This window comes from Gymnoscopelus microlampas (assembly GCF_963454915.1).
Source record: "Gymnoscopelus microlampas genome assembly, chromosome: 2".
Lineage (NCBI taxonomy): Eukaryota > Metazoa > Chordata > Actinopteri > Myctophiformes > Myctophidae > Gymnoscopelus > Gymnoscopelus microlampas.
In genome coordinates, this window is record NC_139939.1 from 26,471,872 (window position 1) to 26,491,914 (window position 20,043).

Consider the following 20,043-nt stretch of genomic DNA (forward strand, 5'->3'; position numbering starts at 1 on the left):
GAGGAGGAGGAAGCGGAGGATAGCACAGCCAGCTCCGCTGGTGGTGGTGGTCGTGGTCGGTAAAGTCATGAGTGAGTCTGAGTTGACATTCATTGTTGTAAAATCATACCAGTACCACTGTACTATTGGCAAACTGTTAATAAAGTACCCAAAGAAAAATAATGCCCTTTCTTTCGGCCGCGGGTGGGGGGGCGGGGGAGTTTAAACATACTCAGTTCAGAGTAAATTTTGTGTACTGAATAAACCGAATTAACCGAAATAAAGTTACAAAACCCCCCCAAAAAAGTTAATTATCCAACCCAAACCCGCAAAATTTTTCGCGCACGCGCCCCATGCATGTATGGCATGTTGGGCACCCGCAGGTGTTTATAAATATCGGCGCCCTTGGGGGTAGCACATTAATTTTAGTTATAGATTTATCCTGCCCATCCAAGAAAGTGGAAGGTCAAACCATCTTGTGAGATCACTCCTAATACCCCTTAGAGAAATGTAACCGTAGCAGTGCTTTAACATTGAGAATAATGGAAATACCCAGATTTGTGAATCCTGAGGCAGACCATGAAAAAGGGAAATTGGGCAAGCATGGAGTGTCCACACTGCCCCCAAGTGGCATAGCTACAGAGACTCCTTTCTTGATACCTATACAAGACTATCTCAAAAATCTCAGACTATACCAAAAATTGGGTATTCTGACTGTTGCAGATGCAAGTGGTTGCAGTTGCAACTTGTTGCGTTGCGAATCATTGGTGTGGACTGGGCTTAAGTCTGTTTGTTAGTAGCCTCGGAAACCCATGCCTTTTAGTTTGTAGCTACTGTATGGAAAAATAGCAGCACAGAACGATGTGAAGTTTCAGGAAAGTTATCCGATGTACTTGAGTTATGAATTGGCTGTAATTAAGTTATGGCCGGACCATAACAAAACATAATTAATTTACTTTCAAACTAAGAACAAAATGAGACTGATCGACCTCCTCATATAGTAGAAAAGCCTTTTCCCCCTCTTTTTATTTTTTTACACCCACACACATAATCTGTGTATACAGTATATATTATACTGTCTTCTCTCTGGTTTTATCTATCTATTTTCTCTTTTCCCTCCATCTCTGGCAGGTGGTAAAGATGATGATCATCGTAGTGGTGACGTTTGCACTCTGCTGGCTACCTTATCGCATCTACAACAAACAACTTTTATTGTTTATTTTCAATTTAACCTGCACTTTTATTTCATTTTTTTTCTTTATTATTTAATGTATTCCTTTATTTCTTTTTTAAATATGGTACTTCTGGCCCTCCATCTAAATGCATGGAATTGACATAATTACTTCTACTGAAAATGATCTAAATTTGAATCCTCTTAATCAATTATGGGAATATCTTTTATCGATTAAATACTGGTAATCAAATAAAGTCACTCATTGTATGTGATTCTGTTAAGTTTACAGTTCAGCAGAAAACTTGTAAAAACACTGAATAATCTCAAAGTGAGATTTGTTATTTATTCACAAAAGTCTTTATTACACACTCATCTGAGCCTCAGAGGGCTATGCAAATAAAACGCAGATACACTCATGAATCATCACAATCCACATACAATTGAAAATATAAAATACCACGACCAAAAAGCTTAAGCATAACAATAAAACAGCTAAAAACAATAAAAGCTCTCATTTTAAATGTTCACATTCCATAATCAAAACTACTCTAATGCCAATTCATAATCAGAAACACTGTCCCGCTGTACCTCCACATATAGGCCAGCCTACAGTACAGTTTACTGCTCAGTTCCTTTCAATAAAAACTTTCTTCTGCTTTGGTACAACTGTGATGTACAAAAAGCACATCCTTCAGGAAGTTCTGGAGATTGAACTTACAACCCTGTGTCCTTCAAACAGTGCTCCTGTGTGCCATGGCAGTCCCCATAATGAGGCAAAATATCATATTTTACTATCATCAATCATGTATTTTATGATGTTTTAGGATTTTCCGACATCTATCAAAACTTTATTTTGTACATTACAGCATAGGATTTTTGTAACAACGTATTACATTTTTTGGGAGTATAATAAGCCTATATGAGGTTTGTTTTATGATATAGTACAGTTTCATGACACAGTATAGTATAACAGTTTTCTTATCATCAAAGTATGGCACTCTTTAGATGACAAAGTCTAGTATGAAGCATTGTGATTGTTATGAACACACCAGCACTATGTCAAATATTAGCTATGTTTCATATAAATTAATCTTTAAAAAAAAAAAAAAAAAATTAAATTACTTTTAGAATGTAAATTATTTCTAGAATTAAAAAGTGTAACTTTGAATTTCAGTTGGTTTGGAGATCATAACTACTTATAAATCATATGATTGAAGGCAAGAAATACTTAATTACTTCTGTCAATTATTAGTATTCTGCTCATCAATACAATTTTAGTAAAATTACTGACCAATTTCTGAACACAGTTTATGCTGCCTTGACGAAGGACAGTAACACTGTATTCCTTTCCTACTTCTATTCCCTAGCTGCTAGGGCCTAGCATGACAAATGGCAAATATGGTGAAGTAACTATACAGTGTGTGTGTGTGTGTGTGTGTGTGTGTGTGTGTGTGTGTGTGTGTGTGTGTGTGTGTGTGTGTGTGCGTGTGCGTGTGCGTGTGCGTGTGTGTGTGTGTGTGTGTACTGTGCAGCGTGTGAGAGTGAAAAAAAGTGTATATAACTGTATAGTTAAAGGACCACTTCACCCATTTTCATCTTCATATTATTGGTCCTTACTAACGCTCGTTTTAACATGGCATCATTTCTGTCTACTGTGACTGTGTCTCAGAGGTGGGCTGTGGGCTTTTTAGAAACCATACCAAGGACATCATCAATTGGGATTCCAAGCTAATAGAAACTTTTCTCTCCCTGGAATGTTAGTATGCTGAAATAGAGGCCATCAAAAACAAAAGAAAGAAACAGTAACATTGAAATCTTGTTTGAAATGATCAAACTTGCCTGCCGATGATGTCATTGGTATGTAGGATTATAAAGTTTCCACAGTCCGACTCTGAGATGCAGAGCAAGTAGAGAGATTCATAGATTTCAAAATACGTGTCACCACCTACAAGGCCCTCAACAACCAGGCTCCCCGCTACCTCTCTGACCTCCTCAAACGCCACGCCCCTTACCGCTCTCAGGTCTGGTGATGCCAACCTCCTGTACATCCCCAAAACAAAGAAACGCACCTAGGGTGACAGGGCTTTCTCATTTGCAGCTCCCTCCCTTTGGAACTCACTCGCACCTCACATAAAAGCTGCACCCACTCTTGCCCTGTTCAAAGCCTCAGTCAAAACCCACCTTTTCAGACTCGCTTTCCCTGCTAATTCAAATCCCCCTTTCTGCCTTTTAATTTTAATGTTTTTCTTTGCTTATTTTTTTTGCCTTTTAACTAGTTATTATCTTAATTAAGTATTATTATAGACAGAAATGGTGCCATCTTATAATGCGCATTAGTGAGGACCAAATATATGAAGATGAGGTTGAAAATGGGCGATGTTCTCCTTTAACTCTGATAGCAGTTAGATTTCACGATTATTGATCTTCAGCAGGTAACCAAAAAAAGAGAAACTGCCATAAGCACCATCACAGCACTACCCAGATACTGGGTGGAGACGCCAGGTAGAGTGGAGGGATCAGGTTTAGTGGTGGAGGCATCAGGTAGAGACCTAGACACAAAGACATGTGGGTGACGAGAGAGAGAGAGAGAGAGAGAGAGAGAGAGAGAGAGAGAGAGAGAGAGAGAGAGAGAGAGAGAGAGAGAGACAGACAGACAGACAGACAGACAGACAGACAGACAGACAGACAGACAGACAGACAGACAGACAGACAGACAGACAGACAGACAGACAGACAGACAGACAGACATTATTCATACAGTAATTCATAGGTGTATAACATTTCAAAAAGGTTATTTACAGTATAGTAGCGTAATTGAGCATAACAATTTGAAAAAAACAATACTGTGTCTTACCCAGTCCCAGGGAATAGATAGCAGTTGTTGTTGCTGGAATAGTTTGAATGTTTCAGAGTTATGTTTGTGTAGTCATTATCATCACCTGTGATATCTGTTACTGACTCCACCTTAAACACTTCAACGGGGGATAAGAGCATCTCAATATCCCCACTTCCTTTGCATTTGGTGTCCTTCAGGTTGAGAATCGAGCAGGAGGTTATACTAAATAAATCTCCATCGTTTAAATCGATCAATTTTGTACTACCAACAACTGCGAGGAACATTCCAAACCTAATCTCTTTGCCTGGCTGCACTTTGTATTTGCCTTTGTCTGCAAAAAGGTACACAGTCTGACACTTCCCTTTATTCAGCAGCTTCATGGAATCCATAAGTAGGAAGTGGAGGGACTTAAATTGAAACTTGCTGTCATAGACAGTAGAGTTCCCACCCAGAGATTCAACAGCATCATTAAATTCATCTAGGAAATCTTCATGCCCATTCTGATACGCCAACATTGCAACAGTGTGCTCCATTTGTCCCCCAGGGATCGGTGTTGTACATTGCTTGCTTGCATTCCAGGCTTTCTTGAAATGTTCACTGCTACGCAGCTCCTCGTCCAATAGCCCTGACTGGACCTTCTTTAGGACCTGGTCACGACACCCATCGTACTGGTCATCCACTGCATCTTCAGCCATGTCCAGCACTTTCTTTGCAGTCACTACAGCCATCTGTAATTCATTGTCGCATTCATTTTAATTAGCCAGTCCCCTGTTGACCACTAAGGAAATGTTATAACTGTTTTAACAACAACACTTTAATATAGTACACAGTACACACACACACACACACACACACACACACACACACACACACACACACACACACACACACACACACACACACACACACACACACACACGCGCGCGCTCGTAACGGAAACTTACCCCGTAACAAATAGCTGTAATAACCACAACCAGGAGTCCTCCTCTCATGTGCTCCATTTTGGTTGTTGCCCTCGTAAGTCACTGAAGAAGATCAAATTAAAACATTGTAGGAACATGTTCAGTGATGACACAGACATTTGACATCATGGGTAACGGGCACAAAGTAGTTGGCGAGATACAAAACGTTCAGAAAAGCAGCTAAATTAGCCAATCTAAAAGTTCACAACTTTAAAACATAATTTAAGTTAACTAAAATAACCCTGCACCACAGCACACACAAATGGGTTGTTGCATCGGAAAGGTCCTTTGTGTGGCTGAAGCCAATCTGCAGCATTTCCATGACATAGGCTACAGACCCCCCACCTCCACTGAACCACATAAACACAAATAGTCCAAACTAAAAGAACACACAATCAGAAGCTCATACCTTTTTTTTAGAATAGATAATTCCTCATAGAAAGCCAAACATGGGAGGAAAGTTGAAACGACAAACAGTCCAAGCACAATAGACTTCAGGGGCGTTTACCCACTGCCCTGTTGTGATTCACTTATGGGAGGAGGCCAATTATTCTAACGTCAGCAACTCCCTTTCCTTCCCAGGAAAGGGAAGTAACAATTGGCATTTGGCCCTGGGGTCTTGTTTTCTTTTTTCTCCTAATGGCATTGCTGTTGGCTGGAGCTGTACAGTTATGCCCTATAACTGATAAAGCTATCGTCTTTCCAGTGAAGGTTTTAGTCGATTATCATATGCATTATATGCAGCTACATCTTTTCCATCACACTAGCAACTGCATAGGTTAATATTCTAGGAAAGAAAATAAGGAGAAGTGTTATTTCCCTAAACTGAATGGGGTAAAAAAAAGGCTACAATGTTCTCTGAATCCGTCTTTAAACTACAAAATATACCTCAAAGGCAGACAATACTTTTGCACAGTGCCTGTGAGTGAAGACTCTTAATTTATCCTACTGTACCTCACTTCAGTGGATTATACCACTCAACAAATAAGAGTTTAATTTCAGAAGTTACTGTCTAGTAGTGTCTGATGACTGAGGCAAGAGAAAAAACATCAACACATGTATACAAAATACAATACTTAGCTCTCAGTCCAAACGCTTTCTTTATAAGGAAGCATTTTCTAATATTTTTTTAAGTCAGCATTTGGTCTTCAGCCAATACATTTGTTGCATGCTCTCCCACGTCTCTCCCACATTCCTGAACATGTTCCTCATCTCTCTTTGACTGTGAAACATGTTTCCATTTGTGTAAAACTTCAATGCATACAGTATAATGGTAACTTGTACCATTTTGCTTACCAGAACAAGTAGCCTAAGAAAATTGACAATGAAGACTTTTCTCTGAATTCTACATATAGGCCTCTTTCATTTAAGTTAGCATGTTGTGGCTGAGACTTTTTCTCCAGAATAAAGTAGCTCTGTGTAGGTCTACACTATTTATTGCTCCCGGTGGGGGAAATGGCGCCAAAGACAGTAAAGCAGTTAAGAACACGGCAAGGAGAAAAAAAGTACAGTTTATACTGCGTAATGGAGAGACATCATATTCAAGGCAACAAATATAGACTATATATATGTATCTATATCTATATATATATCTATCTATATATATGTGTAAATATATGTATATATATATATACATACATGTATATGTATATATATATATATATATATATATATATATATATATATATATATATATATATATATATATATATATATATATATATATATATATATATATATCATATACATGACCCAGCCGGGGTTGAGCTAGCACCCGACTTACGTCCCAGTAGCTACCCACGGTCAGTCCTCTTAGGGCAAGACAGGGCCACTCAATCCGCTTCTCCGGAACTGCTCTGCCGGGACTGGCGGAGAGCGGAGGCTCTGGCACGTGGAGGGACTAGGCTCTGTTTGGCCGGGCTCCTCCTTCGTCTCACCAGGTCCAGGACCTGAGCGTTGCACCAGACTCCCCCGTTCCAAACATTTCATTCTGGCGTGATGATTTCTTGGGCCGTGGTGGTACTGTAGGCTCCATTTGCGGCTTGCTTGAATGGCCCTCCTTAAAGGCCTCACCGTGGATTTGTTGGGCTTCTTCCTCGCGGAAAACACAGGCTGGGGCGTTAACGCATACTGCTCCCGGATGCCGTCTACATTCCGGCTGTCAACCGTCTATCCAGTGGTCACCAAACTATTCCTGGTTGTCACGTAGTCTATTCCTATGAGCCACTATAAATAGAATAACTATAAAGAAAAACATCACATGGATGCACCTGGGACGTGTCATCAGTGTTGTAGCCTGGGGTCGACGGGTGTTTCGGGTCTTGCAACATACACCCTCACCGAGGTGACCCTGCCGGGGTTGATCAAGCCCCCGACTTACGTCCCAGTAGCTACCCACGGTCAGTCCTCTTAGGGCAAGACAGGGCCACTCAATCCGCTTCTCCGGAACTACTCTGCCGGGACTGGGGGAGAGCGGAGGCTCTGGCACGTGGAGGGACTAGGCTCTGTGGATGGCCTCCTGGCTGGGCTCCTCCTTCGTCTCACCAGGTCCAGGACCTGAGCGTTGCACCAGACTCCCCCGTTCCAAACATTTCATTCTGGCGTGATGGTTTCTTGGGCCGTGGTGGTACTGCAGGTGATACTGCAGATAACAAATGTTTCCAATTTCCAAACATCTCTCAATTTCCAAACATTCTCTCCCACATTCCTGAACATGTTCCTCGTCTCTCTTTGACTGTGAAACATATATCCATCGCAGAGTCTCCTCAAACTTCAATGCATACAGTATATCTGGGTAATGGTTGTACCATTTTGCCTCGCGCCTTCGGGCGCGAGTGCCCACGCCGACCGGCCGATGCTCTGCTAGTCGAATCAGCGCCGTCCGAGTTTTAAACCGATAGGGAGAGAATAGATCTTTTCATGGATCACTATCCATGTGTGTGTGTGTGTGTGTGTGTGTGTGTGTGTGTGTGTGTGTGTGTGTGTGTGTGTGTGTGTGTGTGTGTGTGTGTGTGTGTGTGTGTGTGTGTGTGTGTGTGTGTGTGTGTGTGTTAGGGATAAACTAAAACAAATGTTAAAAGCCAGAACACAATCAAATTATCTTAACAGTCATGCTTTCAATAAACCAAATTGAAAGCATGTGCGCGTGCGCACGCGCGCGCGTATGTGTGTGTGTGTGTGTGTGTGGTCAGGGCCATATATGTTAGTGCACTGTGGTTGGGAAGCCTCGTGGCTTGCAATGCCTTCTAGTGTTGGTTCTACAGAATTGCTTGGGGGGCAGTGAAAACGAGTGCTCCTTCTCCAATTGCCCTGGTTCTCCAATTGCCCTGTAACATACATATATATATATATATATATATATATATATATATATATATATATATATATATATATATATATATATATATATATATATATATCACCCATTCTTGAGAATTGGGACAAATCATGTCCTACCAAAAAAAAACAAATTATTGTTTATTAACACACTATTTTTTTTTTAAAGTTTGGTGAAAAAATATTCTTAAAGGATTTATATATATGAATTGATATAATGTTTTGGTCTGGTTTCCTTTTTTTACATCTAAACTTGCACTCTGCCAGAAAACACCCTTGTCTAAGACAAGGATTCACAACTTCATTTTTTTTCTTCTTTGTTAACCCTTGCATTGTGTTACAAACCTGCATCCACTTTTGGTGGAAGCGGGTCAAATTTGACCAGTGATTTAACTCAGCCCAAAATACTAAAAAAATAATCATTTTCATTTATTTTTTTCTCCCACCTCATAGCTGACTTGTTATGCATTCATATCCATGGAAACACTTTTTAAAATATTATGTTGGGTTAGGGTTAGGGTCAGGGGCAGACTTAGGGATCTGGAGGCCTTAGGCGGACCGTAGTATGAGGCCCCTGGCTCAGTGTCGCTAACCCCGCCCTCAAGCCGGTTGTCTGGGGTCCCCCCCTCCAGATTCTTTTAAAGAGAGTATCACTTAGATCAACTGATTATGAACCAGGGACCACCACCACACTGACTGAGAATCAACCTGGGGACCACTTGTGTTGTGTTGGGATTGGGGGTATGGGCGTGGTGTGGGGAAAAAAGCTTGAAATTAAATAATGACTGTTATGGGCTTAATTCAATTAGTTAATTTGAGGTGAAGTATTACTATTACCATTATTATTTACTGAGATATGCTAGTGGTCCAGAGCTAATAAAAGACTGAGAACCACTGATCTATTCCTTTCCCATGGTTGCCCTTATTCTGTTCTCTTAACCTTCCTTATTATTAAACTCATGTTAACTGATTCATTGCAACTGTATGAGCAAGCAGAGACATGCGATTGATTATGGGCACATTTCCTAATAATGGTGACTCAACCAGACAATCCGGTACAGTTTCCCTTGAGATTCTAACTCCCATTTCTGTGTAAGTTCTTGACATACATACTTGACACACTCTTTTGAAGATCACTGATCACTTCTTCAATAGAGAATTTGTAGTTTTACTTGAATATATTTCATAGTAGTAGCTAGCCTACTCCATAAAATGGATTTAAACAAATGTTTCCAATTTCCAAACTGAACTGCCCTGCAATCACAGCAGAGTCGCCTTTAACCTTGTTCTCAATCCCAGCTTTACATCATCCACACCAGTGGTTCCTATAACGTTTTAGCTTGATCCAAATGATAAATGTGTCTCCCCACAATGCGTTGTGAGCTTGTAGATCTGCAATTTTCACTACTTAATTTTTTTAATATATATATATATCTTCTGCATTTTTTTTTGGGAGGAAACGAGAACAAAGGGATATTTATTCATAACCCATATAAATGGGCCTGCTGCAACCCATAATTGGGTCCCGATCCATTGTTTGGGAAACAATTGCTTTACTGGACTAGACAAAGAGCTTTGCGGTTTGCATATCCGGTCTGGAGCGGATACATCATTGGTGTGGATGCGGTGGGCGGGCTCTAGACCAATGACCGGATATGGCAACTGTAGTTTCCTGGGCTTCCCGCCAGCGTTGCCATGTCTGCTTATTATAAGCGACTTATGGGCTTGTTTTTCTGTAAAGTGGCTTGTTTTGATTGATGTACTTTATTTAGTAAGACATGAGAACAGTACATGACAGTACATAACAGTACATGGAAGTACAAATTCACAATACAAGGTCTACTAAACTGGAAAGCTCATTAAGCACTAAGCTTGTTTAAGATGAGATCCCCATGCACACAAATCATGATGACATATAAGTGACAGACAGATATACACACTACTATACAGAATGTCATACAATCAGTTTACAGGTTACTGGTATGAAGAGTGAAAAATATGTACAAAAGAAGAAAGAGAGAGGGGGTAGGGGGGTAGGTTAGGACATGGGGTAGGTTAGGACTTGGACAGGGGCCATTTTTGAATTGCAGCCTCCTGAAGGTACATCTTTAGGGCAGTTTTGAAAGTGAGTAGGGTTTTACACTCCTTTACTCCTTTTGGTAGGGCATTCCACATTTTTGATGAATAGCATGAGAACGACTTCATTCCCTTTGTTGAGCCAAATCTGGGTTGAACATGATTTGTGGAGCTGCCTCTGGTGTTATGATCATGGACTTGATTAACATTTTGGAAGTATTTTGACAAATACAGGGGGATCCCAATGTTGTGGTGTATCTTGAAGACCAGGCCGATAGCAAGTTGCTGTAACCTGACACCGTCAAATGGAAGAAGCTTGCGACACACTGTTTCCTGAAATCAAATGCAAATGAGATTTCCGGAGGGAGGGGGGTTTACCAGGCTAAAGTTGCTGTACTCTGTCCTCAACCCTAAGCCATCCAATCCTAGCAAAATGACTTGAGCAGGGTCCCCTTGTAAATATTGGTAGATGCGGGTTGCGTTTTTTTGGGCTTGTTTCTAAAAGTGTAGTTGCTTATTTGGTTTGTTTCCTAGCCCTGAAACATGACTGTCATACCATGATGTGAACCATGGCTAGCTTGTTTCTTAATGTTGCTCAAACCAGTGGTTCTTAAACATTTTCAAGTAAAGAAAACCTGTAGGCTATTTGTCTGCGGACCCCCATCTGAAAATATTTTATGCCAGGGAGTGAGACCACGTACAAGATTTGTGTTAAGATTATTTTTTTAAATAGCCAATCTTACAAGCTCACAGCGAGCTTATTCAAAGGCCGAAGTGCTCGCTTCTTTTGGGCTGGTTTTGGTTGCTTGTTTCTCTCTCAAAACCTGGCAACAGTGCTTCCCGCGCGCCAGTAGGCTGGGCCATCACGTACTATTTTCGTTTTTGAACGAGTGCGCGAGTTTGCAACCAGGCACATAGAACGTCTCGTCTAGTATCCATAGAGTTATACTGTCCATGTCATAATAAGAATGTCCCTCTGCTAATGCTCGAGGAGCACATGCTTCACAACAGCAGTGAGCTGATCTAACAGACCTATTGATTGGTAAGTGTTTACTTTAGGTTACTTAATGTGTAGTAGACTAGTCGTTGATGCTGCCGCAGTAAATAAGGTAACATTCAGGAGGCAGATGTGGTACAGTTGTGTTACATTTCATTATACCTTTCAGGAACAGACATTACAGTCATTTTCTGCTTACATTGCATATTGCTATTTACGAGCATCTGGGTTAGAGCTGCAAACCGAAACGTATTTCAATGGATAAAAGTTATGTAACCATTAATCTGCGAGACGGAGAATGTCAATACAAAGTTACAAACTAGCACATATTTCTAAGCTATATGGGGAATAATTCCTCTACTTTATTTTCTTCTGTTTAGACTCCAACCCGTATGTTTTGGGGTACGTTATGGAAGCATATGTCGTTGACGTGACTGTCCTATTGTTTACCCAAAACACACGTCTCTCTCTCTATGCTGTGCTGTGGTTGGAGGTGGTCTTTCTCTCTCTCTCTCTCTCTCTCTCTCTCTCTCTCTCTCTCTCTCTCTCTCTCTCTCTCTCTCTCTCTCTCTCTCTCTCTCTCTCTCTCTCTCTCTCTCTCTACTCTTCCTTTGAACATTTAAGATCTTGGTGTTGGGTACACCTGCTGGTTGACAAGTAGTATACTGCCTGAAGCTCAGAATCAGATTCATCTCTATTGTCACACACAGCACATGTTTACACAGGTGTAAAGAAGTGGGTGAACGTAGTTTTTGTCCAGCTCCATAGTTTTTGTTGTTTATGTTGAGGCAACAACAGATATCTGCATACACATAGTATGTACCAGCTACATTAGACGTAAGGTGCATAAGGTTAGACACAAACTCACAAATGTTGTATGGTTTTTCCATGCCTTCAGCGCCTGTGATTCCTATTACGATTATAATTATGTGTGTATTTACTGCTTATTTAGGATTATACCAGTGTGGTAGGCCGACATATAAAGGCAAGGGTAAAATACATACATATATGAAGGTTAATACTGCCTGTTTGGAGTCATTAACAAACAGGCAGTAAGGAACAGGCAGAAAGGCAGAAAGGACAGGCAGAAAGGACCCAACATAAGTTGGGTCCTTTCTCAGAGTGTGTAGGTCGAAAATTCCGTACCATTCCCTTATCTCAAAGAGGAGAGAGAGAGAGGCTCAAATGACATGCCTGATGCTATGTATGGGGGAGGAGAAAGACACTTGCTAGGTGCTCATCGTATTTGCCCAGTGAGTAAAGGCACTATACTGTGGGTCCTTGCTTAGATTTTCTTAGGGTCTTACAAATTCCTTAAAGTCTTATCAGGAAAGAGAGAGAGAACCAGGCCACCTTGGGGGGTAGGCATGATCTCTGGTGGGAGGCAACATCCTTTGTGTGGGTCTGTGGTGCAGAGTCAGTGGGGAATCAGTTTCTTGGAGTCCCTCAACAGATCAGTAGTAAGTAGCAAAGCTCTTGATACACGAAGATTAATAGTCATATATGCTGATATGTTTATTGTTTGTGTGAAGATTCATGTCGGTAATATTGTCATTATTGTTTCTGTGTTTCAATCTTTCTGTAGGTTTAAAACCTGTCTGACCTGACTGCCTGACCTGGTTAGATCTTGTTAGTAGAATGTGAGCCTACTGGCAGGATCGTAGTTGACTGGCCGCTTAGCAGCACGATTGGCTGCTGGGTGTGTTAATGTATGTTTGTATTTGTGTTAGTAAATAAAAAACATCAAAGACACAGGTTGGGTAGGTCTGAGTATTATCTACTTTACACCGATTCAGGGACTCCGGCCTTTTGCAAGGGCCGTAGCCGACCAGTCGCGCAAGTAGTGTGCGTGACAGTGCGTCGGGTTGAAATTCGTACAAATGTGGTAGCACTTCGGTAGGTCCGCATAGCAGCAGCTATGTACATGAGATTAGACATTAAGGTGCGAAAGAGTGTCATAACTTAAGAGCAATATCTCTATAAAAGGTTAATGGATTGAAAGCTTTAGCGTCATTTCTATTTTCTTACATTTTCCTCTTAGTTGTCATGACTGTATCACTGTGGTGTTCACTGTTAGAGTAACTTCTATACAAATTGCTCCAAAACATTCCCCTCTGACATCACTGTATTTGACTTGAATGCTGGTTGCTTTGTTATGCAGGTGAAGCTTATTCTGTAAGCTGATCATCAGCCGAACACCCGCACAATATGAATGAAGTGAGAATGAAGAAGAGTGAAGAGCGACGGATGAAGGTTGAGCTGCTGGCTCAGTCTTTCCATAAGACTCCTCTTCCCTCCCGCTACAAACCGAGACTGCAGCCGTGGCAGCCGTCCTCCGTGTGGAGACTGTTCCCTCGTCAGTGTCTGGCGATCAGCTTTGCTCAGAGCTCCAAAGAGGTAACGTTTGGTTTACATTCTATTTGGTTACATTGATATACCTTCTTCTCAGTTTCAAATGGATAAAATGACATTGAGGATTTTACTGTGTTGTGTGTACCGAAGGGTTTGCTGGTGGTTTTTGTTATCTTTTCTGTACCTCAGATGTTACTTCATCAATTCTTGTGTGAACGTGGTTTCTAGTTGATCAAGAAAAGGTGTGCGTATAACTTTGTGCCCTCTATCTCAGGATGTGCATGTTTTTGCACTGGAAAAGGAAAACACCTCCTTGGGTCAACGGATGTATTTAGTCACCAGTTACACAGAGCTATGGTATTACTACAGGTATGTAACATTATTACTGCTGCATCATTACTACAGAAAGAGATCCACGGCCAAACACATATTAATGTGTCAACATTAGTATCTGAAAACATGAGTACATTCATGGCAATCTAACCAACTCTCATCAGGACTTACCAGCAGTCCCTGATGCATTGCTATGAGGTGATTCCGGAGGGGGCAGTTTGTAAGCTGTACTTTGACCTGGAGTTTCATAGACCCTCCAATAAAGGGCTTGATGGGAAATCAATGGTGTCCTCTCTTATCCAGGTAGGCTATAGTTCAGAACCTTTATCAGTACAGTAGCCAAATACCACCTACTCTGTCTTCAAACTGAACCAGATAAACGTTGACCATTCACTAGTCTCTGCTTTGTGTGTTGTCAGTATGTTTGTGATAAGCTGTTGGAGGTTTATGGGATCGCATGCTCTGGAGAAGATGTCCTGAATCTCGACTCCAGTACAGAGGACAAGTTCAGCCGTCATCTTATCTTCATCCTACCAATTGCAGTTTTCAAAGACAACCTACATGTTGGTATGTTATGTTATACACAGTGTCGCCTAGATTAAGGCAAATGCAAAGTATAATTCAATACGGTTGCAAATGTTTGATTCAGAGGGAGAGTAGTCTCGCGAGCCAGACTGCCGCCTCACACAATTCTCAAATGCTACTCCCGCTTCCGTTTCGTCTTCACAGTTGCACAAATCAGAAATGGGAATTTAAAAATAGAATGTAAATATATTTTTAAATATATTTTTGTGAACGGAAATGACGAAAAGATGATAGCTTCCCTTTTCTGCGTTCAGGAGGTGTAGTTCCAGACTCTATATAGCATTCGGAGATTGTGGAATAGTTGTCTGGCTACGCGAGACTAGGGGGAGAGGGGAGATCTTTGTTATTCCTGCAGAGAAATTCTGTTTTAGCTTCACCCAGCTGATGGCTGTTCAAATGATCACGATCATGGGGGAGTAGTTAGGGGTTAAGTGACTTGCTCGGGGACACTTCGACACTGGGCCATTGAATTGGGGACCCTCTTTTTCCCAGACAGTCTCTCTACCCATTCAGCTACCGTATGACCGCCATTAGGTTGATGTTGCTACATGTTACACCCTTCATTCACTCTGTGATGTATGTATTATCTCTTTGATATTCACTTTAGGTCGATTCATCCATGCCATTCTACAACCAGTTCTGATTACATCTAAAAGAGGAAGTCAGTCGGACATTGGTGTGAATTCAATGGCAGAGGACAATCGAACACAGTATGTTCTTTAGTTTGTAAATCTAAATTGACTTAACAGTTGTACTTGTAATGACTCGTAATGACTCGTATACACACAGACATGTATCTGTATAATGTATATGCATACACATAGGGTATATGGTACAGCAGTGGTTCTCAAAGTTGGGGTCCGGGGACCCCTAGGCCCAGGGTTCCAGGCGGTCCCCATTAACATGAGTAAATATGGCATAAAAATTAATTGAACCACTTTAAACATACATCGGCGCAAAACGATGCACTGTGAACTTGTAGATTGGCTATTTATCAAAATATCTTGAAATAAATGTGAAACCTTTGAAACATTTTAACACCACAAATCTTGTACGAGGGCCCTGTCACAAAATATTTTCTGATCGGGGTCCACGCCCTAATACATAATTAATTTGGGGGTCATTGACATGGAAATGTTTGAAAACCACTGCGGTACAGTTTATACAGTAAGACCATGGCTATATACAACTCCTCAAGAAGTTTGTTTATTGATTGACAGTGGAGGAAAACCTGTTACCACGGAGATGATGGAGAGTCCACAGGCCAAGAGGTGGAAACCAAATGAAAGAGATCTCAGCTTCCTTGTGGTGAAAAACAAAGATGGGCAAGAATGTCTCTTTGTAGATCTTGGTAAAAGATACTTGACACTTTAAAAGAAAGATTATTCTTGATGCAATCAATTGTGTAAGACTTGCCAGAATGTACTCTTTTAATTTGTAAATATCTACATAAACAGGGGTATATACCAAGAACAGAAACTTTCGCCTCTACAAATCATCAAAGGTTGGAAAGAATGCTGCGTTCACTGTTGCAGAGGACAATACATTTATTGCCAAGCCTGAAAGGAACATTTCTGCAGAAGAACGCCTATTCTTGTCTTCCTTAGTCTGCAATGTGAGGTACAATGATCACACTTATACAGTTTCATACGCTGTTATTATTTATTACTTAAACAGTATACTTAGTAAACTAATACTTAGTTGACTAGGGTTGGCTCAGTACTTGGTCTGCTCTTTTTATCCTCAACATCCACCAAATATCTTCAGCTAAATTAGTCGCTCACAACGCATACTATTTTCACAGAATATTCACCCTAATTGCTAGGGTTCATGTGGTCAACTGAGCCTCTGCATTAGACACTATTCCTTTATGTCACCAGGTACACCGGTCAGAGAATTCTAACGTGGGACATTTCTGACACTGAGGAATCTATAACAAGGATGCCTTGTCAACAGAAATCAACAAGTATTTCATGTACTGTAATATTAAATTGAGTGTACGTATAGTTTTCAGTAATACTACCATTAGTAGATGGGTAGCATTTACAATGCTTTCTTTTCATTCCTCGCTGACAGGCACATTGGATGGCTACCAGTTCTCTCCTTATCAAGAAGTGGACACCTTTGTTCTCACTGTGATTAAAAAGGATGGGATACAAGGAAGTATGTGCTTTCTATATAAAGACTTGTTGTATATCAGAGTATAAGTCACTAGCAACATTTCCCATTTCCCCCCCCTTAATAGGCATAAGGCGATGGAACTACTTCGTCTCTGAACAACTGCTGGTCTTTGACATCCTGAAATACCGCTGGTGTGACAATGTAGGCAGGTTCCACAAAAGCAACAACATCATGTGAGTCTTATTCATGTCATGTACAATAGCTTGTTTTGCCTTTGAGTGCTCTACAGTATCTATATACACAATATATTCTTTGGTCTTTTCTGTAGGATTCTTGTGGATCTCAAAGAGGAATTCTGGTACCAGAAGTGTCACGATCCTGCTTGCAAGAATTTCAGATCCTCAAGTATGGAGTGGCTTTAAGGGTTGTTACTGTTTGTCAAAGTCTGAATTTCAGACCCTCGTGTATGGACTGGCTATAAGGGTTGTTACTGTTTGTCAAAGTGTTAAATACTGTTTATTCCACTGCATACATGCATTAATGCAGTATCACACACAATCAGAGTTCTACGCCTATTGATATGTGATATCTAAATTCAGTGAATGGGCCAAAACTGGGTGGAAACTATTCCAAAATGAAGAAATTGGTTGTGCATTCCACAAGACTTAAGGGCAGTCCTTGATATTGGGACAGTGATATTAGTCTCTCGCTCATACCAGTGGCGTACCCACCATAGAGGCAGGGCAGGCGGCCGCCTGCCCAACTAAAATCTAGCCTCCCCTAGAAAATAAAGTAAAAGACTGAAAAACAGGCAGTGAAAAAAATCCAAAGAGAATAGTGGCCGTCGGACCTCGTCCATTCACGCGGGCAGGCAGGCAGCTAATCACTACCGTATCCAAACAGCAGAGCGACGTCGCCTATACTATAGTGATGCAAATGTTTGCCTTTATCTTCATGGGGTGCCAGGAGTGCCAGGTGTGGGGGTCTCTGGGCCATCACCTGTACTCACCAGGCATAAAAGGGGCTCTGAGTATGAGAGCAGCTTGAACCATTAAACTACTACATGAAGAGACCACTGCTGAATAATTGATTATACTTGCATATTGTTTTTATTAACGTTTTTCAGTTTTGTAGTCAGTGTTGCGTTGTTAACTTGTTTCCGCCGAGATTTTTTCCCCGAGTACCCCCCCCCCCCCCCCCCCGGGGGGGGGGGGGGGTAGGTAGAGAAAAAAAATCTCGCCTGCCCTAAATGTAATTTCTGGGAACGCCACTGGCTCATACTGTACATTGAATTTAGATTTCCTCAGAGGTATCAGTAAATCTCTGATCTGGCTATGTGAGACAAGCACTAATGTTATTAAAACGTGTTCCCTCTCAGGTTACCCACTACCACAGGACATCTGCATTAGCAACCTCATGACAAAGGTTTGTTTCTTTCATTTCAGCAAGTTGAACAAAGCACCAGTAGATGGCGTTACTCAAGTTGACAGTGTCTGGGAATCTTAACCAGCTTTGTTTTAATTGCTCAAATAAGTACACAGTTCTTTGTGAAATAAAACAATATTGTCATTGCCATTTTTGCGACAGGACGAGGAGCACCAGGCGTATTTGATAGACGATGTTGGTAACATTGAGCTCAGTCAGGCATCAGGCCAAGCCTTACAAAGCACAGCACATCTAGAAGAGGTTTGGGAAGATGGAGCCGATGACGAGGCTTACTTTGAAGCAACGGTGGACTATGAGAGGAGCACAGACTGTACAGAGATCGTCTCGGATCAGCTTCTGCTCCAATGCATGGAGGAGTTTGAGTCCAGTTAGCAGAACTCAGATCAGCTTCTCCCCAAATGCATGCCTTAGTCCTGTTAGCAGGTGTTGAGTGCTACATTTTGTCACTGGGCATTGTTGACAAATATTAAGACTAACTTAAGAACGATTTTTTGTTTTGGCAATTTATTTATTTTAAAAAGAGAAACATTTATTGAATATATTTTGTTGAAAAAGCATAAGAACACTCTTAAGGAAACAAATAAGACATTAGAAGTGTTTATTTGGTACAGTAGAGTAATAAAGATATATTTTTGCCCAAGCACAAAACTGTTTGGACCCTTTACTTTCTTGTTAAATAGCTTTAGAAAAGGGGCATGACTCTTTGATTGGCTTGCAGTGGTGTTACACCCAGCTTCATTCAATATTGTGAGATCCTTGTTGTAGTGGTTGTGGCGGTCATGAGTTGTTTGGAGATAAACTGAAGTTAGGATGGCATGATCAATCAATTAAATTGCTGTGAAACATTACATGGCCTCTATATGAGAGATAAAACCCTTTTAATAATGCAAAGAAAATACCATTATTCAATATACAGTATATGCACAGTGATAACAATTCGTTCCAAACATAGAGTTCACAAATAGTTCTGTTTTTCCTCAAGATGCCAAAAATATAGTTTCTTCTTGTCCAAGGCAGTCTGTAACAGTTTTGATTCTACAAATGTAAAACCCTGTTAAACAACCAGCAAATAAATGAACTGCTACATTATGCAGAGAGAAAAGGTTAAAGTGTTTAGAGCCCGGCCGATGTATTGGTCTGGCCGATATATATATCGGCCATTATTTCACTTTTTGGATGAAATCAGTATCTGCAGTTATGCAGCCGATGTATCCCAATCATCCATAGGTGAACATTTTCAAACATGTTCAAAACTAGCAGATCTACAAGTTCACAACGTTGTACGATGCATTATGCAATTTATGAAAAAATATTGGTCAAAACATCAGTGGTCTAGGCATCGGTCGGGCTCTAAAAATGTTGAAATGTGAGACCAATGCCTATAAAAATACATAGTGATGTTGCTCACCTACAAGGAAGATTAAGCTGACTGCAACATCAAATTGTTATCCATAAATACAAACATTTGATGGTGAAAGACATTTGAATCATCACTGGCTCTGAGAACATTTACATCGAGATCGTGGTCACAATATTCAACTCTATTTCAGTACAGTGACCCTTTTAAAAAGGAGGGACAGACCATAAAGTATAGACCACAAAAATACCTTAACAAAATGTCTTCTTTCAGTCCAACTTGACTTGTAACGGTCAACATCTCACAAGAAATCCTGTTAAATCCTGCTAAACAAATAATTTTGCTATTGACTACACTGAAATGGCTAGATAACAAATGGCACCTCTTGCCTACATATTAAAATCCTCATTGTTAATTTTAACACTGAGCATGTATATATCTATACATAACAGGATTTTACTGTGTACAGCATTAAGAACCATGGGAATG

The 20,043-nt window shown here is 40.7% G+C and overlaps 2 protein-coding genes across 3 annotated transcripts; one reads left to right on the plus strand and one right to left on the minus strand.

The window, feature by feature from the left end:
* Positions 1-2,100: 2,100 nt before the first annotated feature.
* Positions 2,101-5,454, minus strand: LOC311038051 (erythroblast NAD(P)(+)--arginine ADP-ribosyltransferase). The gene is made up of 4 exons (XM_084047352.1): positions 5,361-5,454; positions 4,934-5,014; positions 4,008-4,717; positions 2,101-3,702 (listed from the first exon to the last, which is right to left on the minus strand). Exons 2-4 carry the CDS (start codon positions 4,988-4,990, stop codon positions 3,579-3,581), a joined length of 891 nt encoding a protein of 296 aa, XP_083903478.1. The 5' UTR covers positions 4,991-5,014; positions 5,361-5,454; the 3' UTR covers positions 2,101-3,578.
* A 5,813-nt stretch (positions 5,455-11,267) lies between these two features.
* On the plus strand, positions 11,268-18,904 carry primpol (primase and polymerase (DNA-directed)). Of its 2 annotated transcripts, none has more exons than XM_084073019.1 (14): positions 11,268-11,405; positions 13,522-13,757; positions 13,987-14,081; positions 14,210-14,348; positions 14,465-14,612; positions 15,238-15,340; positions 15,851-15,981; positions 16,088-16,250; positions 16,511-16,605; positions 16,707-16,793; positions 16,876-16,984; positions 17,080-17,156; positions 18,130-18,176; positions 18,339-18,904. In XM_084073019.1, exons 2-14 carry the CDS (start codon positions 13,569-13,571, stop codon positions 18,567-18,569), a joined length of 1,614 nt encoding a protein of 537 aa, XP_083929145.1. In that variant the 5' UTR covers positions 11,268-11,405; positions 13,522-13,568; the 3' UTR covers positions 18,570-18,904. The 2 variants fall into 2 exon arrangements, with proteins under 2 accessions (XP_083929145.1, XP_083929146.1); XM_084073020.1 differs by having other exon boundaries at positions 16,511-16,596.
* Positions 18,905-20,043: the final 1,139 nt, after the last annotated feature.

Coding starts and splice junctions, on each gene's coding strand:
- LOC311038051 (XM_084047352.1), bottom strand. CDS start 4,990: ATGGAGCACATGAGAGGAGGACTCCTGGTTGTGGTTATTACAGCTATT. Junction 4,718..4,933: donor TTACAGCTATTTGTTACGGG/GTAAGTTTCCGT, acceptor AATGAATTACAG/ATGGCTGTAGTGACTGCAAA. Junction 3,703..4,007: donor TATCTATTCCCTGGGACTGG/GTAAGACACAGT, acceptor CTTTGTGTCTAG/GTCTCTACCTGATGCCTCCA.
- primpol (XM_084073019.1), top strand. CDS start 13,569: ATGAATGAAGTGAGAATGAAGAAGAGTGAAGAGCGACGGATGAAGGTT. Junction 14,613..15,237: donor CAAAGACAACCTACATGTTG/GTATGTTATGTT, acceptor TATTCACTTTAG/GTCGATTCATCCATGCCATT. Junction 17,157..18,129: donor CAAGAATTTCAGATCCTCAA/GTATGGAGTGGC, acceptor GTTCCCTCTCAG/GTTACCCACTACCACAGGAC.